This window comes from Podarcis filfolensis (assembly GCF_964270895.1).
Source record: "Podarcis filfolensis genome assembly, chromosome: 9".
Lineage (NCBI taxonomy): Eukaryota > Metazoa > Chordata > Lepidosauria > Squamata > Lacertidae > Podarcis > Podarcis filfolensis.
Window position 1 is genome coordinate 6945906 of NC_139610.1, and position 25775 is coordinate 6971680.

General features: G+C 44.6%; 1 protein-coding gene across 13 annotated transcripts in view; it reads right to left on the reverse strand.

Annotated features, from left to right (window-relative positions):
- The window catches only part of PROM1 (prominin 1), a gene marked incomplete at its 3' end in the record, with an annotated part of 116242 nt that overhangs the window by 66659 nt on the left and 23808 nt on the right, over window positions 1-25775 (reverse strand). For all 13 annotated transcript variants that reach the window (XR_014551950.1, XM_083630260.1, XM_083630257.1 and 10 more), the window contains one exon: window positions 2086-2144. Coding sequence is in view for 12 of the 13 variants with exons in the window: in XM_083630260.1 (XP_083486386.1) it covers window positions 2086-2144 (59 nt within the window). The remainder of the gene's footprint in view (window positions 1-2085; window positions 2145-25775) is intronic.

Consider the following 25775-nt stretch of genomic DNA (forward strand, 5'->3'; position numbering starts at 1 on the left):
TGGCCTCTGTTATCTTCTCCTACCAATAGGGAACCTATGTAAGGACTCTATATGGGCTTTTGGATCCCCCATAAGGGAAAAGGGCAAATTTTTGTTTACAACAACTTTCAAGCAGGTGAGCCACTGCTGCTTACTGGGAGAGGCAGCGGCAAGCCAGTGGTCAGCATGGTGCAAACACAGCAGCAGGGCCAATCTGGTGTTCCTGATGGCATGTTGATACTGCGTCAGCCTGCCCAACACTTTGCATGGTAAGCAACAGCAACTGATTTGCCTGGAGGTCAGGTAAGCCTCTCTGTCCCACTGCACTGCTTGCTACTGGCCAGTTGTATAAACCCCAACGCAATTTGAGCAAAGAGTTCATCAGGAGATAGACTGTCAAAAGAAGGCAAAATCTAGGTCTGCCATACGTCCGGACATTACTGGGATTTCAAAGGTGGAATTGATGTCCAGTGGGGATTTCCAAAAGGTGGTGCTTTGTCCTGGCAAGTCAATTGAAAGTTCACCTTTTTTTTTGCATTTTTGTTTTTTAAGAAGCTCCTGGTTTATACTTTTTGAAATACGGCAACCTGAAGGAATCACAGCTATTACTATTTCCTACCTACAAAACTTTTCAAAAGGAGCCCATGATTTACTGACTCCAACACTGATGGTTAAAAACACCTGAATGATGCCATGATTTACGCAACCAGCATTATGAAGTTCAAGTGATTTTCTCTCTTTGTTTTGCATTTCACAATTCGAGTTTCCTTCTTTCCAAAATAACAAAAAAAAAGCCCTCAAAGGTTTACAAGCTGCAGCCACTCCTCGTGACCATGCCTTTCTGCAGTCATAATTACTATGTTCTGATTAGTCAGAATGGGTGCATACATCCACAGCTGTGGGCTTCCAAAATTACAGGTAGTTTTTCACCCGAAACAAGCACTTAAATGCTCTTTGAAAAGGTAAAAGGACTGGTTCAGTTCAGAAGTCACTGTGCCAATCAAAAACCATGGTTTGGCAATCAGAAGCACCTCTGTGTGCACCTCCCCTCCCTACCGCCATGTGAGATAACCATAGTTTGCTGCGAAGGCAAAATTGAACAAACAATGGTTTGCTAGCTAAAGACTGCCTACAAACCAGAAACTGAAGGAGGTGCATAAACCCACAGCACTTATTCCAATCACCAAGTTAGAATCAACTAATCTTTTAAATAAATTTACGCCAGTGGGTTTTCAAGATTTCCGCCTTTAGGGAACACTTTCTGCAGTCTTCCATTCCAACCCTGCATATTGCACAGGATGCAGGAATAGGTTTTAGAGGGCACAGCCAGCTTTGAACCTCACTGTCACCCTTCATGAACAGAGCATGCACTCAGGAACACATCCAGTAGTCAGTAATCATAGGGAAAGATTGGCAGTAGTGGGCAAGCTGTCTTTCAAAGACAGTCGTCTAACCTTCCTGAATGTATAATCAAGAAATACAGTTTGAAAGCCATTCAGTGAAGTTCATCCTATCTTTGCCTGTGCCTATGGCACACACCCCTCCCCCCTACTTGGAAGATACTCCCTGAAAAGGAGTAGTTATTTTAAAATGGGAAGTGCAGTGTGTAGTGTGTGTCTTCTGGAGATGATAATGCAATGAGGAACAAGATATGGACCAATATCAGATGCTTAATATCCAGTCTCCAGAACTGGAAGACATGGGCTACATAAATAAAATCTACGCCATGAAGGGAAATACTAACGTGTTCATACATTTCGGTTTGCCTAAAAATCTTTACTCATCAGTATCTTAATCAGCCATTCAGATGAAATGTCACAGAAAACCTTATGCAAAGGAAGCAAGAGTTTCTATTTACACTGATCAAAAATATCCCCCAAAATCTTCTTGGAAAATATTTGATGTGAAGCTAAGCAAAATGAAACCTTATCATGCAGTTTTGACACACTTGCATCTGGAAACTTTCTATTTAAAAGATAAACAAGAAGCAGAGGTGGCAAAGTTAACATACTGTGCTCTGTTGTCGTTGTTGTTAAAAAGATCAGCTTCACAAATACAGACACACAGTCATATGCAAACCATAATAAATACACGTGAAAGAGTTACCTTTTGATAATCACCAGGGTTTTTGCCAAACGATTGCTGTGCTAGTTTTTTGATAAGATCTGAAAAAAGCAAGAACACTTCCAAATTTTAGAGAATAAACTCAAGATTTTCGTAAATTCAAAAACCATTCAAACAAAATATGCTGATCAAATATCATTGGTGGTTATTGATGAAATACAAGAGTCTCTGTTTACATATGCAGTTTTACACTTGGAGACATAGGGAAATAAATTTTGCTAAAAAGTTTAGAGGTCAAAGCTAAGCATTTTATGGGACGTGTTACCCAGCCTTTATCAGCTTGACTTTGCCGAAATTTGGGAGGTCTTTCGACAAACTCCCTATTTACAGCAGAAAATGAAGTGCTAGAGTGGACTATACCACTCAGACCATAGAGATGCGTGTCGTATTTCTGAAACATATAGATAGGCATTATTTATTATTTATTTATTCCATTTATAGGTTATGCTAAGAGATCGTGACTGGCCCAAGGTGCACACACATACACTGGAAGAAAGAATTAAAATATCACGGAGATAAGCTGTGGCTCAACTCCCTCCCTGTTATGCCAGTCTCTATTTGCAGGGAGGCCTTTTGTAACTTGGAGAGCATTCAAAAATTTGATAAGCTCCTGACATCTGGAATAGTACACTTCACTTCAGGATTTTACCAGCTCATTTTGTCACATATGTAGGCCAGGTCTAAGTGACTAGATGCTGACTAACCTGAAGAATCAACTAAGTTCATACCCATCGCAACTGATCCAAAAGTAATCCCTACAGTTTGGCTAGTACACAGATTCAGCCCAACGTTTATCGTTGTTGATGGCATTAAGAGCTCTTTAGCTATTGCAGCACAATTTTCAATGTCAGCTAATTAAGAGATGAAAAGTGCCGTATTTTTCGCTCCATAAGACGCACCTGACCATAAGATGCACCTAGTTTTTAGAGGAGGAAAGGGGGAAAGCCCCGTTTTGGGGGGATCAGCTCACAGTTCTGCAGCTTCTTTAGGAAAGGAAAGGGAGCCATTTCTACACTTTCCAGACAGATAATCTAATCAGCCAGTCACATGTCGCTGGGGAAACAAACAGCCTCCGTCCGCAGAACATTAAACAATGGAGGCCTGGGCAAGGGGGCAGGGCCGGAAAGGGAGCCAGCGATCGACCACACACTCGCTCCATAAGACGCACAGACATTTCCCCTTACTTTTTAGGAGGAAAAAGGTGTGTCTTATGGAGCGAAAAATATGGTGAATTAATGAAACAGATTTTTTTTGAATTTGCTAATAAACCGGGTTAACCGTTAGCCTGGAAACTCAAAAAGGAAAGGAAGAATAGGACCATAAATAATATTGTAGATGAAGATAAGCATTTGACTAGCCCAAAAGAGATAAGACAAGCATTTTTTTTATATACTTCATTATATCATTGTGAGAAGGAGGACTTTAAGACAATGGACTCTTATTAAGGTAATTGTAATATATCCTGAGCATCTAAGAAAATTCAGCAAATTTTGAATGCATCCATATAGATATTGGAATTGCAAATGGCAATAAACCGAATGAAGATGGGAAAAGCACCGGGGCCAGATGGACTTATTGCAATTTATTATAAAAAGTTTTAGGATGCACTTATTGAACCACTTAAGGACACCATGAACAGAATTGATCCCCACACAAGAAAGTGATTTAACCAAGAGAAAAAATTATAGACCTATTTCATTACTGAATTGTGACTACAAACTATTTGCTACAATCTTGGCTTAAAGATTGAAAAGGACACTGACTGACTCAGTCCACAGAGACCAGTGTGGATTTTTACCAGGCCAACAAATGAAAGACAATATGAGAAATATAATCAATTTAACAGAGTACCTGGAAGTAAAAAAAAGAAAAACGGGCTACATTAATCTTCCTAGATGTGGAGAAAGCTTTTGACAATATTTCATGGTCATTTATGATTAAGGTTTTAGAGAAAATGGAAATAGGTAAATCTTTCCTAGCAGGAATTAAAGCAATCTATACCGATCATTCTGCAAATATATTAGTAAACAATATTCTTTCAGACAAATGCCAAATAGAAAAAGCAATGAGACAAGGCTGTCCCTTATCACCACTGTTGTTTATTATAACATTAGAAATACTGCTTCAGAATATAAGGAGAAATGGGGAAATTAAAGGTATTGAGGTGGGACACAGAGTCTATAAATTAAGGGCATTTGCTGACGTGTTGTGGGGGCTGTGGTGTTGACCCTGGAACAACCTTTGGAGAACGTTCCCAAAGCATTAGAAGAAATTAAAAGCTTTGGAGAAGTGGTGGGTTTCAGAATAAACTCAGATTAAAACAAAATGTTGGTTAAATACATGGATGAACAGTCAAATATTTTTTTAGAAAGGATGTCTGGTTTAAAAATAGGCAAAAAAGTTAAGTATTTGGGAATTTGACTGACAGTAAGAAATCTCAACCTATTTGAAAATAATTATATTAAATTGTGGGAAAGGGTTAAGAAAGAGTTGCAGATATAGGGGAGAATGAAACCCTCCCTGTTAGGTAGAATTTCAGCCATTTAAATGAATATACTCCCTAAAATACTGTTTTTATTCCAATCAATCCCGATTGTAAATAATTCAAACTGCTTCAAGGAATGGAAAAAATATATTTCTAAATTCATCTGGCAGGGAAAAAGGCCAAGAATCAAATATAAAATTCTGATAGATACAAAAGAAAGAGGAGGCCAGATTAGCAATTGCATTATGAGGCAGCTTGTTTGTGTTGGTTAAAAGAATGGATTGTATTGGACAATGCAGACATTTTAGATTTAGAAGGTCATGATTTTAAATTTGGCTGGCATGCATGTCTTTGGTATGGGAAGGCTAAAATGTATAAAAGTTTCATGAACCGCATTCTTAGGAAGAATTGGTATAGCGTCTGGGAGACTCTATACAGCTGGGAGACAGTATATAACTGAAAACGCTGGCCGCGCTAAGATAAATTCAACAGAATAAATAATTTGTGGTTGATGCTAAAGTGGAAAACTGATTTGAATGGTTATAGTAAAATATTCAGGAATGTATGATATGTAAAATGAACCATGGAAGGAGAAGAAGGAAAGTCACTGGATCCTTTAAAGTTTGTAAAATGTTTATTTTGAAATGTAAAACTGAAAACTTAATAAAATTATTATTATTATTATTATTATTATTATTATTATTATTAAAAAGAGCTGGAAGAAACCCTGTGGAATGAGCTGGAATGAGTAGAAGACTACATTTCTGAATGGTCATAAACATGAAAAGAGACTCTCTGAAATGACTATCTCATCAGAGAGAGAAATGCTTAAAATGCCTCCCTGTTAAGCTACTTTTCTCCGAGCAGGGTGTTTATACAGAGAGTATTATAACCCTCCACCTGCAGTCTACTTACTATCTCATTCTGCTATGTGCAAAAACCAGGTCAGAACCAGGTCTGTCGGAAAAGCTGGAAACCAAAAATGGCTTTATTGCGAGGATGATGACATCATATATTTACTAATTAACTAAATTACTTTTGCTCTATGCCACAGCAGATGTAGGAGCTCGTTTTGAAAGACTAATAACCCAAGGCTTTGACACAGCACATGTTCTTATAACAGAGGTTAAAAGGGATTTATCTTCTAGAGCTTACTGGAAGGACTAATTACATTAATTCTTTACTCAGTTGCTTTCCTGGTATCCTTGCTTTTTCAAAGATGCCATCTGCCTGATCAGATACATTGCTCCCAATGAAGTACTAATACTTTTTGAATACATAGATGCATACATGTGTGTGAATCGCTTTGATAAAGTGCTAAAGAAAACTTTATCTGAACTAACAATTGCACTCAGTGTTCGAACACTCAGAAGAACTGGGACATCAATAAATTAAAAAAGGTTTGTGTTGCCACACCACATCGCTCACAGACTAAGAGATAGGAAGAAAGAGCAAGGGCTTAGCAATAATCTCTCGAGACATTAAGCACCAACAAAAAAACTGGTTTGTCATTCCTCTGCCAAAAGAGCTTTACAGGAATGGATGACAGGTAAACAGTTTAGCTAATAAACAATGTCTGCTCAGGGTATACAAATTCTCCCATCTGGATGTGGCATGGGCTTACATCAGCAAAGAAGCTTTTTAAAACCCCTCTTACCCTGGAGTTTAAGGTTACGTCACCCTGTTGAAACAGGATCCTGCATTCCAAGATACTTCTAAGCTGAGGGTGGGGAAGAAACATTAAGCTGCACTATACTTTTGACAGCATCTTAAAAAGTAGAGACATCACCTTGCCAAACAAAGGTCCATATAGTTAAAGCTATGGTTTTCCCAGTAGTGATGTATGGAAGTGAGAGCTGGACCATAAAGAAGGCTGATCGCCGAAGAATTGATGCTTTTGAATTATGGTGCTGGAGGAGACTCTTGAGAGTCCCATGGACTGCAAGAAGATCAAACCTCTCCATTCTTAAGTAAATCAGCCCTGAGTGCTCACTGGAAGGACAGATCGTGAAGCTGAGGCTCCAATACTTTGGCCACCTCATGAGAAGAGAAGACTCCCTGGAAAAGACCCTGATGTTGGGAAAGATGGAGGGCACAAGGAGAAGCGGACGACAGAGGACGAGATGGTTGGATGGTGTTCTTGAAGCTACCAGCATGAGTTTGATCAAACTGCGGGAGGCAGTGAAGGACAGAAGTGCCTGGCGTGCTCTGGTCCATGGGGTCACGAAGAGTCGGACACGACTAAACGACTAAGCAACAACAACAAAATACTTTTGATTCTCATGGACCAGAGGAAACTGGCCAGGATGACACGAAACTAGGAATAAGGGTTAAAAAAAATTAAAAGTAGCAACCATCTTAGCATTTATGCAGCACTGTTTAGAGCATGAGTACGCAAACTATGCGGGTGGCGCTGTGGGTTAAACCACAGGGCCTAGGACTTGCCGATCAGAAGGTCGGTGGTTCGAATCCCCACGACGGGGTGAGCTCCTGTTGCTCAGTCCCTGTTCCTACCAAACTAGCAGTTCGAAAGCACCCCAAAAAGTGCAAGTAGATAAATAGGTACCGCTCCGGCGGGAAGGTAAATGACGTTTCCATGCGCTGTTCTGGTTTGCCAGAAGCGGCTTAGTCATGCTGGCCACATGACCCGGAAGCTGTACACTGGCTCCCTCGGCCAATAAAGCGAGACGAGTGCAGCAACCCCAGAGTCGTCCGCGATTGGACCTAATGGTCAGGGGTCCCTTTACCTTTACCTAGGCAAACTAAGGCCCAGGGGCTGGATCAGGCCAAATCACCTTCTAAATCCGGCCCGCGGATGGTCCGGGAATCATCGTGTTTTTACATGAGTAGAATGTGTGCTTTTATTTAAAATGCATCTCTGGGTTATTTGTGGGACACAGGAATTCGTTCATTTTTTTCCCCCTTTCAAAATATAGTCCGGCCCCCCACAAGGTCTGAGGGACAGTGGACCGGCCCCTGCTCAGAAATTTTGCTGACCCCTGGTTTAGAGTGTTTGGAGCATTTCCTATCCATAGTCATTCTTACAAGGGTAGGCCAGTAAATATGGACCTGAAATTGCACACTCAAACTTATCAGGAAGAACTGGAAACTTCAAACAACTCACTACTGTGAAAGCAAGAATCCAGGATAAACAAGACCCTTGAATGCTCATCAGCACAGCCTCAAGTCATCGGGAGTACTGGACAGCCCATAATCCTGCAGAGCCTTTTGCCTTTATAACTGAAAATTTCAAAAGGCTTGGAAAAAGGTCCAGTTCATATATTGAATATGCCGCTGTGGTGTAAATCACTTAGCCTAGGGCTTGCCGATCAGAAGGTCAGCGGTTCGAATTCCTGTGACGGGGTGAGCTCCCGTTGCTCGGTCTCAGTTCCTGTCAACCTAGCAGTTCGAAAGCACATCAAAGTGCAAGTAGATAAATAGGTACCACTCTGGCGGGAAGGTAAACGGCGTTTCCATGCGCTGCTCTGGTTCGCCAGAAGCGGCTTAGTCATGCAGGCCACATGACCCGGAAAAACTGCGGACAAATGTTGGCTCCCTCGGCCAGTAAAGTGAGATGAGCGCAGCAACCCCAGAGTCGTTCGCGACGACTTAATTGTCAGGGGTCCTCCCTTTTTACATATCTAACATTTGTATAAAATGGCAAACCTGTTGGATACTTGAGCATAATTGGGATACATCAGGATTGCCTTCAGCTGCTTGATGAGCATACGCTCCATGACAAACCATATAACGTGTGAAACAGCCAATAGTGTCTGCACTTTAAATTTTGCCAACTTCTTTCTCACTTACATGATAAAACTAAATTGCGAATGTAACTTCAGGTGAGGGCTCACATTGAGTTGAACAGTACTTTATGCAGATAATCCTCTGCAAGTAGAAAGCTACCACATGGAGGAGAATTAGAAAACAGATCTCTTCTTAACATGCTAACTTCTCTGGGTGTGGGCAACTGTTTTTGCACATAGGGTAACCATCTCAGGCCTTGAACACATCCAAGCCTATTATCCTCCCACATTTCTTCCATGAGGCCTCTCCCTTCATTGATATGCAATATTTATATACCACATTTCAATAAAAAGTTATCAAAGCAATTTGCAGAACAAAAGGGGAACTTGCAAATATGTTTCAGGTTGGTACTAAAGGAATATAGCACAGCTACAAAATTGGGGGGGGGGGAGAGAGACTGCTTCAAATGATTCAGCATTTTACTTTGATTGAAAGACATAATATCTGCCCGATATTGCGAGGGGCGCCTTGTCATATGTGTGATGTCACACGTGTGATGTCATGTGCGTCAGGAGGCGGCCCAGTGGGGCCTGCCACCAGAGGTAAGCCCAGTCCCTCCAAGATGGGGGGGGGGCTTTCTGCCTCATCCCCACATACTTTGAGGGGGCTGAGGTGTCATAGAACTGGCACTTATGTGGAAAGACAAAGCTTTTCCGCCTGCCAGCCCCCATTAACCAGGTTATTTTTCCACTGCTACTGAAGCTGAGAACAGACAAACGAAGCTTGTCCCAGTACAGTGGACGCTTGGGTTGCGAACGTGATCCTTGCGGGATGCACTTTCGCAACCCGCAGCGTTCGCAACCCGCAGCAGCGCGTCTGCGCACACGCGGGTTGTGATTCGGCACTTCTGTGCATGCGCGATAGCCGGAACATGGAAATAACTTGTTCCAGTACTTGTTCGGCGGTCCGTAACCCGAAGAAACGCAACCTGAAGAGTCTGTAACCTGAGGTATGACTGTATTCTACAATAGGCTTGCTTAGCTAAAATTAAGTATAGCATTAAATACAAGGTCCTTACAATCCTCTTTTTCAAGAGTTATTGTGAAGAAGACAGCCGACACATATTTAGAAATAGCCACTCCATATTGTTTACACTTCTATAAGTTTTCCCCATCATTATATTTTGCTTATCATGGCTATCCAAAGTTCTTTCTGCAAGCCACCATCTGGTAGGGATTTGCAATAGATTAAGGGCAAGAGTTCAGATGAGGGTGCCACTCAGAATGCCCAGTCTCAACTGGTTAAAGTTTCAAAAAGCATATTTTTCACTATTCATTGCCCTGGATTCTCTCTCCAGAACCATAAAATGATTTTTAATCTATACATTCAGCAGTTCCCCACCCTCCCAATAAACTAAAACTCAATTCTGTCAAAATGGAGGTTTGTGCGTGTTGGTTACTCTCATTCAAGAAGATGGGGACAAACTATTCTGGATACCTTGGCATTTTCCCGAAAGCAGGAGTGGCCAATTCAATGCCCACAGGCCACATCTGGCCCCCCAAGTGATTTCCGGCAACCTCCAAAGCCTCCCAGAAATTTGGCTGCCGTGTCCCACTTAAAACAACAATGCCAAGCAGGTGGTGATGTTGGAGCCCCATCACCATGCTGTTGAGAGCAGAGAGGTGTCCATCTCTTTGCTCAAGCTAGAACTTCTTGGCCTTCAGAGGTGTGACTCCAGCTTGAGACAGTTTAATTTGGTACATAGGGTGTCAGGGAACTGACATCAGAGCGCAGAGCGGAGGTAGGGCTCTCCGATGATGCAGGAGAAGGGACCAGTAGGGAGAGGGAGAATACTTCCATTGGGGAAGGAAATAAGCGTGACACCAGGAAAGAAGGGGAGGAGGGAAGGTCTTCGGAGAGAGGGCTCCAAGACCCTTCCACAGGGTCCAGCGGGGAGAGCCCAGGACCTCCGCTGGCCACGCCCACTCTGCGCAGGAGACTTCCGCGCAGAGAGGCGAGGAGGAGACTTGGTGTCAAACAGCTTTTATGTTGGAAGAAGTTTAGGGAACGCCCACTGACGGATTCTGCCAGTGACTGAGACAGTCGCCTTGTAAGGGCTGTCAAATCAGGGAAAGGTTTAGCTACCCCAACAGCTGGGAGCAGTTTGGAATTTACCCACAAGCAACCCCAGTTCCCATTACATAGGGCAATACCAGTTAACAGCTTTGAAGCTGTGGGCCCACTGGACTCTACCCACCCTGGGCACATGGTTCAGGATCGGGAGAGGTCAGTGAGGCATGCTTCAGGCAGCAGGCCACCCAGTTGCTGGCCAATGTCAGGTGGGAAAGGACTTCACCCCTTTGGTGTTCTACCTTCTGGAAGTCATTAGGGGGCAGAGGCTGAAGATCAATAGCAGAAGGAGCAGGGAAGTGGAGATCTCCTGAGGTGACAGACTGGGAGACGGGAATCGGCTCCCTTGAGAACTGGAGGCGCCTGTCATTTTGTGGGGGGAGGGTGTGATTAAGGTATGATTACCAGACGTCCCCATTTCCCGGGGACAGTCCCCGGATTTACAAATCCGTCCCCGGAATGTCCCCGGATTTCATTTAATGTCCCCGGATTTATATTTTAAGTGTTGCAGATTTATGAGTAGGGACTGAATGTTGTGTGATTGGTTCAACGGCACAAGACACATCATATGGGGACTTCCAGCAAGGCAAAATGGCGGGCGCCACGGCAGCGAGCAGCTCCTGAAGCCAGCCAGAGCCAACTGCGCTACCAGGCTGGCTCTGGGCTGCTGAGACTGCCGCTGCTGCTGCCACTGCTGAGGGGGAACTGGGGACGCCTGGCGCATCAACTGGGGGAACTGCTGACACCCCCCCATTACCCGGGAGTGAGAGCGCCTGGCCACCTGGCCGACTGCCCAGTGCGCTCCTAGGCCAGTAAAAACCCCGGAGCCGATGCAGGGAGAAGGAGGAGAGGAGAAGAAGAAGGAAGAGAGAGAAAAAGGAAGGAGAAAAAAAGAGGGGAGCCCTAACCTTGCCACACCGGGAGGTAGGAGCACACTGGGAGGGCAAGGACACGTGGCCAAGCCCAGGCCTGACCCGAACCTACTCCATGGCAGCTAGCGCTCCAAGAGAGCAGGATGGCACCCAGAGGAAGGCCGTGCGACAGAGGAGACCACAGGCGAGATATTATTTTTTTAATAACTTTTTTTTTCCTCTTAAAAAAAGGCTTCCCCGGATTCTTTGGAAAAAATCTGGTAACCTTAGATTAAGGGCTAATCTTGTATACAGAGAAGTATGTGCATTTTGCATGTGGTTTCTGCTGCTGATGTTGCTTATGCTGCCTGTTTTTCTCCCCCCCCCCTTATTTTTCGTAATGCTGCAGCAGTATTATATTTTAACCAGGCCTTTGGTTGATCTGATTGACATCCTATACCCTTTTAAAATGTGGCTCTGTTTTTTGGGAGGGTGTTATTGGGTTGTTGTTTTTATTTTGATTATATATATTGTGGTTTTTATGTTGATCTTTTCTGTAAACTGTCCTGAGATCTCCAGGTGTAGGGCGGTATATAAATTCAATAAATAATAATAATGTTTTATAGCTGTACCTGAGATGAATATATAATAACTGACTCCTGTATTTCACAGAAGATTAAGGTAACATGACACTGTTTCTCATTACGTACTATCTTACACAGTTGGACCTTGGTTCTTATGCGCCTTGGTACTCAGACGTTTTGGCTCCTGAACACCACAAACCTGGAAGTGAGTGTTCTGGTTTGCAAACGCTTTTCGGAAGCCAAACGTCTGACATGACTTACACGGCTCACGATTGGCTGCAGGAAGCTCCTTCAGTCAATCAGAAGCTGTGCCTTGGTTTTCGAACGATTCTGGAAGTCGAACGGACTCGCAGAATAGATTAAGTTTGACAACCAAGGTACGACTGTATTATGTATTACTGTGCATTGCATATTATTGTGAACTCCATTGATACAACTTTTTTTTTAAAAAAATTACAGTGGTACCTCAGGTTAAGTACTTAATTCGTTCCGGAGGTCCGTTCTTAACCTGAAACTGTTCTTAACCTGAAGCACCACTTTAGCTAATGGGGCCTCCCACTGCCGCCACTGCGCGATTTCTGTTCTCACCCTGAAGCAAAATTCTTAACCCGAGGTACTATTTCTGGGTTAGCAGAGTCTGTAACCTGAAGCATCTGTAACCTGAAGCGTATGTAACCTGAGGTACCACTGTGTGTGTGTGTGTGTATGTATGTATGTATGTGTGTATATATATATATATATATACACACATATTCTATAAAGCACCTTGCAGCTTTTTGATTAAGGCTGGTACAGTAGGCTCGTAATTTATGTGAGAGTTATGTTCTGGGGATCACGGCTAAACCCAAAATCATAGTCAAAACCCATTGGGTTCCATGGTGGGTAGGATTGCCAATGCCAATTTTCCTGGAACCCCGTCCCCTTTTTCATCACTTTTAATTTTTTGCCACGTGTGCAAAGCTGAATGTGCACAAATTAAATGTGCGCAAGTTGCAAGCTTATTGTATATAAATGTCGAGAGAGAGAGAGAGAAGGACAAAAATCTCAAACTGCACTCAATATATTTCAAGTGAGACCTTGAACGTGCTGAATTTAAGTTTTCTATTTCCACTGGTAGAACAGGAGATTCTTCATCTCAAGGTCGTGAGTTCAAGCCCCACGTTGGGCAAAAGATTTCTGCATAGCAGGGGGTTGGACTAGATGATCCTTGGGCAGTGGCGAAGCTGCATGCTCCGCTACCGGGGGCGGAGAGGAGGCGGGGGTGTAGCTGGCACTCCGCGGGGTGTGGTGCATGCCCTGGGGGCATGGCACGCTTCCCGCAGGGGCATGGCGCACGTTCTGGGGGCATGATGCACTGTCTGTAGGGACGTGGCATCTGGCAAGTGGGGGGGTGCACGGTTCATGTCCTGGGGGGCCGCCGCGATGGCACCCTACCAGAATAGTGGTGCCGGGGGCGGTCCGCTTCCTCCGCGCCCCAGTTCCTCCTCCAGTGCCCTTGGGATCCCTTCCAACTCCACAATTCTATGATTCAATGATTCTAAGTTTCAGATATCTATTAATATAACCCAAAGCAACACCGGCGATTTTTGCCCTGGCAACGCAGGTTCACATTTAAATTTTGCCATTCGTGATGGCAACAAAGGTTTGACAAGTACTGCATTTTTCGCTCTATAAGACGCACCAGACCATAAGACGCACCTAGTTTTTGGAGGAGGAAAACAAGAAAAAAATATTCTGAATCCCAGAAGCCAGAACAGCAAGAGGGATCTCTGCGCAGCAAAAGCAGCAATCCCTCTTGCTGTTCTGGCTTTCTGGGATAGCTGCGTATCCTGCATTCGCTCCATAAGACGCACACCACACATTTCCCTTTACTTTTTAGGAGGGAAAAGGTGTGTCTTACAGAGCAAAAAATACGGTACTTTTAATTAATATGGATTGGATGCATGCATGCATTTTGCCAGTCGTTTATATCCAATTTAAGCACGTCTGAGGTCAAGAGCACTCTCACCTATTCAATGCCCCAACATTAAGAATACTCCTGGCAGGCCCCTAGTATCCTCCAATGAAGTGAAGAGATTACTATCTCACCCGTGTAGACAGAAAGCCCCTGGGGATGATATGTTCTCTCCCCCAGCCCCCAGTGTAACTATCTTGCTTTGCATGTGGGGTTTGTGTTTTTGCCCCTTCTTTCCTGCATGCCAAATGGTATTTTTGTTCTGATTAAGTTTCACTGCGATTTATCTTCTGAGTTGGGTATCGTTTCAGAATTTTAATCTTAATGCTAAAATTGCATCATACTCGGTATTTGTCATTCCTTTCAAGATATTTATCGTCTGTAAATTTGATGACTGTGTTCCCTTAGGTCAGTAATGCTGAACAGCCAGGGAAAATGTCCCTTGTTAAGATGCTGGAAGCAACAGCAGTTGAATACTGATTGTTTAAATAAGTCTTCAAAGTCTTAGGCTAACGATATTTTCTAATGCATGTCTTATTACAACATTTAAAAACTTTAGTATGCCTAATAAAGGACCCCTGATCATTAGGTCCAGTCGTGGCCGACTCTGGGGTTGCGGTGCTCATCTCGCTTTATTGGCCAAGGGAGCCAGCATACAGCGTACAGGTCATGTGGCCGGCATGACTAAGCCGCTTCTGGAGAACCAGAGCAGCACACGTTAACGCCGTTTACCTTCCCGCCGGAGCGGTACCTATTTATCTACTTGCACTTTGACGTGCTTTCGAACTGCTAGGTTGGCAGGAGCAGGGACTGAACAATGGGAGCTCACCCCGTCATTGCGGGGATTCAAACTGCCGACCTCCCAATCGGCAAGCCCTAGGCTCAGTGGTTTAGACCACATCGCCACCAGCATCCCAGTATGCCTAATACTAATGTGTAAACTACACTGACTATAACAAACACTCCATTAGAATCGTCACCCTTAGTTGACTCAAATAATTTTTATTTAGTTTGTCATTTAGTTTGAAAGAAGGTAAAGGCAATCCCTAAGTCTATCTTCTCTAAATGGGGGGGCACGGTGAAGTGGTGACTCACACACACACACAACCCACAGCGGCGATTCCAGGGTCCCCTTTTAAAGGGGTTTGTAAATAGGGAGTCACTAGCCATACACTGAAAGGTTGTCAATGAACTCTCCTGCATTGCAGGGATATGGGGTGGGCTGCCTGCATACACAAGCGTCTTGCAGTGCACTCTCCCATATCCCATTCACCTTGAGGAGCCCCAGTTCCCTGGCTGGGAGGGATACACACCCAATGCCAAGGTCTCCCTACATCTGAAAAGTTTAATGAAGTTGTGGCCAATTTTTAATCCCATAACACATCACAAGTGATTATTCTTTCTGGTGGTCTCTTGGGGCCGGGGGATTCTCTGCCTGGACACGCAAAGGTTCAACTAATGTTGAAACACACAGGCAAATTCTCCTTTGAATGCTGACTTCAAGATCCTGCAGGTGTTTGACCTAGAAGGCTTAATTCTATTATGGGGAAACATATTAAACGGAGAGAAAAATATATGGAACATAGCATTCACTCTGTCACATGCTCCCCTTAACAATGCTTCACACTTCAGGTACAGGAAATGAAGTAGAGCTGCGCAAATCCTACTGTAAAAATAATAATCCCAAATTAACATCATCTTATTTGGAAGAGCACCTGGTTTCCATAGTGACAAAGCAGAAGCCACTAAGATATTCCAAGCAAGCTAAGAATCAGATGAAGTTTGCCTCACTTCTTAAATAATTATTTCAACTCATAGTAAGCTGCAATAGTCAAGGGAGAAAACACACATGCATACTTTCCACACACTCAGCAACTGCCTGCACAAACAACATACACTGCTTGACTTGGGTAAGCAACCAAAGGCTCAGGGGCCGGATGCGGCCCAATCGCCTTCTCAATCCGGCCCGTGGATGGTCCGGCAACCAGCATGTTTTTACATGAGTAGAATGTGTCCTTTTATTTAAAATGCATCTCTGGGTTATTTGTGGGGCCTGCCTGGTGTTTTTACATGAGTAGAATGTGTCCTTTTATTTAAAATGCATCTCTGGGTTATTTTGTGGGGCATAGGAATTTGTTCATTTCCCCCCCAAAAATATAGTCCGGTCCCCCGCAAGGTCTGAGGGACAGTGGACTGGCCCACGGCTGAAAAAGGTTGCTGACCCCTGGCTTGACTAAACCACTTCTGGTGCAACGGAATTGTTGTTGTTTAGTCGTTTAGTCGTGTCTGACTCTTCGTGACCCCATGGACCAGAGCATGCCAGGCACTCCTGTCTTCCACTGCCTCCCGCAGTTTGGTCAAACTCATGTTGGTAGCTTCGAGAACACTATCCAACCATCTTGTCCTCTGTCGTCCCCTTCTCAGGGTCTTTTCCAGGGAGTCTTCTCTTCTCGATAACCAGCACGCACGGAAACGCTGCTTACCTTCCTACCACCTATTTATGTACTTGCACTGGCATGCTTTCGAACTGCTAGGTAGGCAGGAGCTGGGACAGAGCAACAGGAGCTCACCCCATTGTACGGATTCGAACCGCCAACCTTCTGACTGGCCAGCCCAAGAGGCTCAGTAGTTTAGACCACAGCGCTACATTGCTTCTAATTTGCATGTCACTGATAGCATTTGCTATAAATATGCATCTAAGTGACCAGTAAACACAATATTGGTGATGTTTCATGGGACTACTGTAAATTCACTGTAGTCTCACCATTATGGCTGCCAAGGGGATTTAACATGTACAATGTAGGATTCAAGAAACCTTTGCAGTGACAGCTGATTGTTCAGCCAAGCACATTTCTACTCTGCTTTTTGAAGCATGCCCAAAGCACCATGCACAGAACATAGATAATTTCAAAACATACCTCTACATCACCAGGATAGGTAAAGCAGTAAAGAACATGTCAACAACACAGCCAAATGTGATTAGAAATTCAGAGTTTTGCAGCATTTTCAAAAAGTGGGCTTACTTTTTTGGTTTATGGTTAAAACCAGGCACTTCAAATGGGACTCAGTTTAAAGTGCTGGTATTAACCTACATTAATAGCAAGAGACCAGGTTACCTGAATGATCCATCCCATATATGCACACCCAAACTTTGAGATCCTCTTTGGGGAGCCTGCTCTCTGTTCCCCACCCCAAGTGAACTGTTATGGTTCACCACCATAGAGAAGACTTTTCTGATACTGTACCCAGGTAATTCAATAGGTTCCACACATAAAGCCTCACCTGGTGCTTCTCTGTGGTCTTTTGTAGTGCCAGGTGAATACCTTTTCATTCACCCATGCTTTTATACAGTGGTACCTTGGTTCTCAAATGCCTTGGTACTCAAACAACTTGGAACCCAAACCCTGCAAACCCGGAAGTAAGTGTTCCAGTTTGCGAACTTTTTTCAGAAGCTGAACATGCTCCGTTTTGAGTGCCACACTTCTGTTTTGAGTGTTACATTGAGGTCTGTCTGTTTTTGCTATTTATTTTGCGTTTTTGTTTTTGCGGCTTTTCTGTTTTTTTTTTCTGACTGTGTGGAACCCAGTTCAGCTACTGATTGATTGATTGCATGACTGCAGTACATTGTTTATTGCTTTCATTTTAGGGATCAATGGTCTCGTTAGATAGTAAAATCCATGTTAAATTGCTGTTTTAGGGGTTGTTTTTGAAAGTCTGGAACAGATTAATCCATTTTGCATTACTTTCTATAGGAAAGCACACCTTGGTACTAGAACGCTTTGGTTTTGGAATGGACCTCCGGAAGAGATTAAGTTTGAGAACCAAGGTACCACTGTATTGCATTTTAAATCCAGGCTGAAAATTGTTTTACAGTTTACTGTTACAAGGATCTTTTTCTGTAAACAGCCCAGGGAATATTTATTCCTGGGTGGCTATACATAATTAAATAAATCTCTGCACAATAGAGAAATAATTCCCTAACCTGGTGCCTAGAGCAGTAGAGGCCCTGTTCCTAGCTGACAAAACATTACTAGAGCAGAGGTATACTGGCTTTTATGAAAGGACACCCCCTATGTCGGGGTCCCAAACCATTAAAAAGAAACATGTCAAAACCAGCATTTAATTAGGCCTAGAATATTACAGACAGCTCGTGAAATCTGCTTCACACAGGTTAAGTATGAGAATCTAAACCAGGGTTAGAGTCCCCCAAACAGAATGCCAAGATGCCATTTCTGAGCCAGATGGCTCAAAAGTCTTATTTTTCAATACTACTTGGTTCCTGAAATACATTCTGATTCTGCAGATAAAATATAATGGATGTAACACTACAGGATGTGTTGCTAGTGTGTGAAAACAATCAAGATCCAAGGATCCCCAGGCAGGCACCTCCAGATGGTGGAGACGTCAGACGCCATCCTGACACCTGGGCATCTTCACTTGGTCGCAAGAGACTAATAGCCAGGTGCAAAATGTGAATTTCGAATGGCGGCTTCAAGTTGCCTGCTTTGCCACCCACCATTTTCCCCACCTCCTCCTCCTCATTGCTGATCTAGAATATGTGCTGCAATGTTGCTCAAGAGCTCCTTAACTCACTCCCTTTCTATTGGACCTGGGCCCTCAATTATAATATAATAATAATAATTTATTATTTATACCCCGCCCACCTGGCTGGGTTTCCCCAGCCACTCTGGGCGGCTTCCAACAGGATGTTAAAAACACAGTAAAAGATCAAACATTAAAAACTCCCCTAAACAGGGCTGCCTTCAGATGTCTTCTAAAAGTCAGGAAGGTGCTTATTTCCTTGACATCTGATGGGAGGGCGTTCCACAGGGCGGGTGCCACTACTGAGAAGGCCCTCTGCCTGGTCCCTGTAAACTCACTTCTCACAGGGAGGGAACCACCAGAAGGCCCTCGGAGCTGGACCTCAGTGTCCGGGCAGAACGATGGGGGTGGAGAAGACGCTCCTTCAGGTATACTGGTCGAGGCCGTTTAGCGCTTTAAAGGTCAGCACCAACACTTTGAATTTCCCCCGGAAACATACTGGGAGCCAATGTAGGTCTTTCGAGACCGGTGTTATGTGGTCTTGGTGGCCACTCCCAGTCACCAGTCTAGCTGCCACATTCTGGATTAGTTGTACAGTGGTACCTCGGGTTACATACGCTTCAGGTTACAGACTCCGCTAACCCAGAAATATTACCTCGGGATAAGAACTTTGCTTCAGGATGAGAACAGAAATCGTGCTCCGACGGGGCGGTGGCAGCAGAAGGACCCTTAGCTAAAGTGGTGCTTCAGGTTAAGAACAGTTTCAGGTTAAGAACAGACCTCCAGAATGAATTAAGTTCTTAACCCAAGGTACCACTGTACAGTAGTTTCCGGGTCACCTTCAAAGGTAGCTCCATGTAGAGCGCATTGCAGTAGTCCAAGCGGGAGATAATTAGAGCATGCACCACTTTGTAGAGACAGTCTGTGGGCAGGTAGGGCCTCAGCCTGCGTACCAGATGGAGCTGGGAGACAGCTGCCCTGGACACAATTGCCTTTCCTACCCCACAGTGGGACCAGCAAACAACTGCAGCCTCTTTTTTCCTCCTTTCCTTCCACCCCAGCACTATACTCTCTCCAGCTGTGCTCAGATCTTTGGCCAAGGGGTGTGTGAGTTAACAGAGATACAATATCTCCCAATTATTCCAAAGAACAGCCAAAGCATAAAGTTACAGGAAGCAAAGAACAAGCAAAGGTTTCTGAGCTTACCTGACGTAGTTCAGAAAATGGGGGGCAGGGGAGGGAGGTTAAAGCACTATCAGTGACAGAAGCACAATGAACATTTGGGTTCATACATACGGCTCATGAATTAGCCTCCAGAGAGTTCATGGCCCACTATGGTGTGGTTTGAACCAGAGATTGCCAGTTCTCATTCTTACAGCCAACTTGCCAGTATAAAGGCACGCATTCATTTCAGCAACTCTCAGGCGACAGCTTTGCTCTGATATCCCATGCTTTGCGATCCTTCATCTTGAGAATGTAAATTCAAGAACTATGATTTTTGTATCATCTGGAGTTACAGATAGGACGCCTCTTCCTGAATACAACTCATGTGGCAATAAATGGCTGGTACATTTTCAGCATGGCACACTTCCAGCTCAGCTCGGCTGCTCTGATATCTCAGGAGGCAATGGGATACTTAAGAGAACATTTACTTAGCATGGAGATTCTGCTTCTACCTCCATTGGAACTTGGGTGCTGGAAGAGGTGGAATGACATAAGTGTAAATGGAAGCCATTATTAAAGAGTTTTTCTGAAACTCCCCTCAGGCATTTTTATTTTTTACTAGTTAATGATGTTGGTTTAGATTTAGGTCTAGGCAGCACTTTTTTCTGGGGGAACGCAGGGGTACACATACCCCTAAACATTTTTTGAATCTAATGGGAGAAGAAACTAAAAAAAAATTCTAGTTTCTTCTCTAGCATGGTGAATCATCACTTCCATTGCTACCCTCGATGGCGGCTTCATTTCCTTTCCCGGTGTTTCCTGAATCTCAGACAGAAATGAGAGTACCCCTAAACATTTTTTAGAAAAAAAGCACTGGGTATTGTCCTCCTTTCACCAATGACAACGACTCCGATGAAGATTAAATCATGCTTTCTGAAATGCTATTCTCTTAAAAATACATTAAAACGTCAGACATTAAAAACTTCTCTAAACAGGGCTGCCTTCAGATGTCTTCTAAAAGTCTGGTAGTTGTTTTTCTCTTTGACATCTGGTGGGAGGGAGTTCCACAGGGCAGGAGCCACCACCGAGAAGGCCCTCTGCCTCGTTCTCTGTAACCTTGCTTCTCGCAGGGAGGGAACTGCCAGAAGGCCCTCGGAGCTGGACCTCAGTGTCCGGGCTGGACGATGGGTGTGGAGACGCTCCTTCAGGTATACTGGACCAAGGCTGTTTAGGGCTTTAAAGGTCAGCACCAAAACTTTGAATTGTGCTCAGAAACATACTGGGAGCCAATGTAGGACTTTCAGCACTGGTGTTATATGGTCTCGGCGGCCACTCCCAGTCACCAGTCTAGCTGTCGCATTCTGGATTAGTTGTAGTTTCCGGGTCACCTTCAAAGGTAGCTCCATGTAGAGGGCATTGCAGTAGTCTAAGTGGGAGATACCGGTAACTAAACCATGCATTACTCTGGCAAGACAGTCTGTTGGCAGGTAGGGTCTCAGCCTGCATACCAGATGGAGCTGGTAGACAGTTGCCTTGGATACAGAACTGACCTGCGCCTACATGGACAGCTGTGCGTCCAAATTGACTCCCAGGCTGCACACCTGGTCCTTCAGGGGCACAGTTACCTCATTCAGGACCAGAGAGTCCTCCACATCAGCCCGCCCCCTGTCCCCCAAAACAGTACTTCTGTCTTGTCAGGATTCAACCTCAATCCATTAGCCAACCATCTATCCTCCAACTCACACAGGACCTTCACTGCCTTCAATGGTTCTGATTTAAAAGAGAGGTAGAGCTGGGTGTCATCCACATATTGATGGACACCCAGCCCAAACCCCCTGATGATCTCTCCCAGTGGTTAAAAAGCATGGGGGAGAGGACGTAACCCTGAGGCACCCCACAAGTGAGAGCCATGGGGTCTGAACACTCATCCCCCAACACCACTTTTCTGGACACGGCCCAGGAGAAAGGAGCAGAACCACTGTATAACAGTGCCCCCAGCTCCCAGCCCCTCTAGAAGGGATGTTATGGTTGATTGTATCAAAGGCCGCTGAGAGATCCAGCAGAACCAGGAAACAGCTTTCACCTTTGTCCCTAGCCCATCGGTGATCATTGACCAGGCAGTTTCAGTCCCATGGTGAGGCCTGAATCCCATTTGGAAGGGATCCAAATGGTCCGCATCCTCCAGGCATGCCTGGAACTGTTCAGCAACCACTTGTCTCCTTTCTGTGCCCTATGCCACACTTTTCTTCCCAGATTCCTACGGACAATTTCCAACTCATCTCATGCCAGCGGTATTAGTTTCTCACTTCAAAGAAATCTCCTCAGAGTTGCAATACAAACTTTGGAAATTTCTTCACATGCCTTATGCGTATGTCCCCATCGAGAGGCATCGTGCTCCACCAAGTCTAACCCACTGCAATCCAAGGATCTTTTGCCTAATGTGGGATTCGAACCCATAACCCAGACATTAACAGTCTCGTGCTTTACTGACTGAGATAGGTTTGACTTTGCCCCAGGGCCATACAAAGCAGCCCTTGAGAGCTAATGACATTTTATAAAAGGAAATTTGGCATTCTTGGAACGCTGAAGGGGGGTCTCCACCCCCATCATCCAGCCCGGACACTGAGGTCCAGCACCGAGGGCCTTCTGGTGGTTTCCTCGCTGTGAGAAGTGAGGTTACAGGGAACCAGGCAGAGGGCCTTCTCAGTAGTGGCACCCACCCTGTGGAACGCCCTCCCAGCAGATGTCAAGGCAATAAACAACTATTTTACTTTTAAAAGACAACTGAAGTTCCCTGTTTAGGGAAGTTTTAAATGTTTGATACTGTATTGTTTTTAATATTTGGTTGGAAGCCACCCAAATATTATTATTATTATTAGGCAATGGCCAAATAATAATCACTAGGTGGTCAATTGACTTATGTACCAACTCTATATCAAGGCAAATGAGATTGCAATCAGGAGACGGGAAGGCTACTTAAATGGTCACATGCAGGCAAATACCTTTGCTCCATCACTGCCGTGATCCAGAACACCTTGGGCCAATGGCACCTGTCACTCTGAGAAGCATCAGGAAGAACTCTGAAAATGAACCTATCTCAAGGTAGCTTATAAGAATGCTACATGTCTTCATCCATACACAGACCTAAAATGCACTAAAATGCTGATCAACTTTCATGAAGATTTTTTTAAAAAACCACAAATTGCTTCAAAATATAGAGAACTGAAAATTGGAAACATGAGGAACAGACAGAACTGAAATCAACAAACATTTCCATCTCTAGCTGTAGTTCTGATGATAATTAGATTCATAGAACTGTAGAGTTTGAAGAGACCTTGGGGGTCATCTAGCCCAATCCGCTGCAATGCAGGAATCTCAACATGTGGTTCCCCATCCAATTTGAAATCATACCAGACCCTGCTTAGCTTTGCAAATGTGCCAGCAGTTTTATTGCTGCACCACTGCTGTTGCTGATTTCTTCTTAGTGTTTTATTTTTGTTCACCATGCTGTATTTTATTGGAAACTGCTTTTGCTGATTACTAGAAAAGCAGCCTGTTGTCTTTGTCCATGGAGTTTTCTTGGCAGGGATACTGGAGTGGCTTGCCGGTTCCTGCTCCAGGTGGTAGACAGCATCTTAAAAAGCAGAGACATCACCTTGCCAGCAAAGGCCCGTATAGTTAAAGCTCTGGTTTTCCTAGTAGTGATGTATGGAAGTGAGAGCTGGACCATAAAGAAGGCTGATCACCCAAAAATTGATGCTTTTGAATTATGGTGTTGGAGGAGACTCTTGAGAGTCCCATGGACTGCAAGAAGATCAAACCTATCCATACTTAAGGAAATCAGCCCCGAGTGCTCACTGGAAGGACAGATGCTGAAGCTGAGGCTCCAATACTTTGGCTACCTCATGAGAACAGAAGAATCCCTGGAAAAGACCCTGATGTTGGGAAAGATGGAGGGCACAAGGAGAAGGGGATGACAGAAGACAAGATGGTTGGGCAGTGTTCTCGAAGCTGCCAGCATGAGTTTGACCAAACTGCGGGAGGCAGTGGAAGACAGGAGTGCCTGGCATGCTCTGGTCCATGGGGTCACAAAGAGTCGGACACAACTAAACAACTAAACAACAACAGAAAAGCAGCACATTGATAAACGAACGATGATCTCATAATCTACCTGGGATTAAGCCCCATGTAATTCAGTGGGATTTACTTCAGAGTAGACACGGTTAAGAATGCAGCCTAAGTCTGGCAGAGAAGCCTGAAGGGCACACCTAACAACCAAAGAATGCATGCAGAATCCCAGATTGCTCTCATTTCACACTGCCACCGTGGAAACCTGCTTGCTCCGACATGGTTTGCCCACAGACACAGCAGCAAACTTCTTGCAGGGTTGAGTTGCCTTAATTTTCAGAGCGGTGTATTTTGGGGAGTTCAGTAACAGACCTCCATTATTTCGCTCAAACCCAGTTGAACATCAGACTTGGTTTAGAAAGCACAGTCTAAAAATACCTGTGTGTCACTAACACACTTACAAAGAAAAACAGAGCAACATATGGCAAGAGAGATTATGGATTAGCCAATTAAGTGACGTTGCTCAAATCCACATGATCCGGGTTTTGGTTGGAAGGGAAGGGAAGGCCACGGAGAATTCCAGTAGTCCCCTCTAAAAGAGCAAAATATGTTAAAACATGCCAAGAAAAGTTTTCATCAAAGCATTTATGAGCTCCAAGTCTCATTCACTTCTCTTTCCTGCTAATCCCCAAGCGCCATTAAGCACATAATTTATTGAATGAGCAGCCAGCTCAATATCCACTAAGATCACACTTTCAAGCTTCAGTCCAAAATCAATATTTATTGGGCTCTCGTCCTATTCATTGCTATCAAAATTATTAATTGGATTACTCATAGACTGGAAGGAACTGCAGGGCCTGGTAGCAATTTGTATTTATCTATTCTATATAAAAATATATATCCCACTCTTCCTCCTGAAGGAGCCCTGGGCTGCAGATGTAAGCATATCAAGGAGTCAAGATGGAAAGTGCAGCAAGCAAGAAACCTTTTACACACACACACACACACACACACACACACACACACACTATAGTTTTCATTTCTCCTCCCCCTCCCCCCCACCAAATGTTTAAGCCCTTCAAGCTTCAGATCAATTTCTGAAGTACAGAGCATCCCCTGCCAGCATTTGAAATTCGACAGGCGCATTTTGCACCTGGCTATTGGCCACTCGCAACCAAGTGAAGATGCCTGAGCACCAGAATGGCGCTTGTTGTCTCCATCATCTGGTGGTGCTATGCCTGGAGATCCTTGGATCTTGACTGTTTTCACACACTAGCAACATATCCTGTAGAATTCTATCGGTTATATTTTATCTGCACAATCAAAATGAATTCCGGGAACAAAAAATGGCAACTAGGCATTCTGTTTTGGCGACTGTAAAGGTAAAGGGACCTCTGACAATTAGGTCCAGTCATGACCGACTCTGGGGTTGCAGCGCTCGGTGGAAGAGGACGACCATCCCAGATAGAAGGAGTGTACCGTTCTTCGGTCAAGGGTATACGATAGCTGTGCTCATCTCGCTTTATTGGCCGAGGGAGCTGGCACCGGCCCATAGGACGCATCAAGTTTTTTGGGGGGGAAATAAAGGAAAAAAATTTTATTTCCCCCCCAGGCGCTTGTGGTGCCGGCAGCGGGGAGAAGCGCTCTTCTCCCCGCCGCCCGCCTTCAGACCAGGTCTGGGGACAGCGGGAAGACGCGCTGCGCCTCCCCGCTGTCCCCAGAGCTTGCGGGGCAGGCAGCGGGGAGAAGCGCTCTTCTCCCTGCCGCCCGCCCTCAGACCAGGTCCGGGGACAGCAGGGAGACGCGCTGCGCCTCCCCGCTGTCCCTGGAGCTTGCGGGGCAGGCAGCAGGGTCTCCCCGCCGTCAGCCTCCAAACCACTTCGGGAGACAGCGGGATGGCGGCGTTCCGCCTCCCTCTGTCCCCCGACCTTGTGGGGCTGGCGCTGGGGCTCTCCCCTCTCACTCTGCAGGCTTCAGCGAAAGCCTGCATTCGCCCTATAGGACGCACACACATTTCCCCTTCATTTTTGGAGGGGAAAAAGTGCGTCCTATAGAGCGAAAAATACGGTATATAAAATTTACATATGCCAATCTTTCAATAAACAGCAAGCTTCTCCTTGCACCATTTTACTCTAGTTTTCCCACTA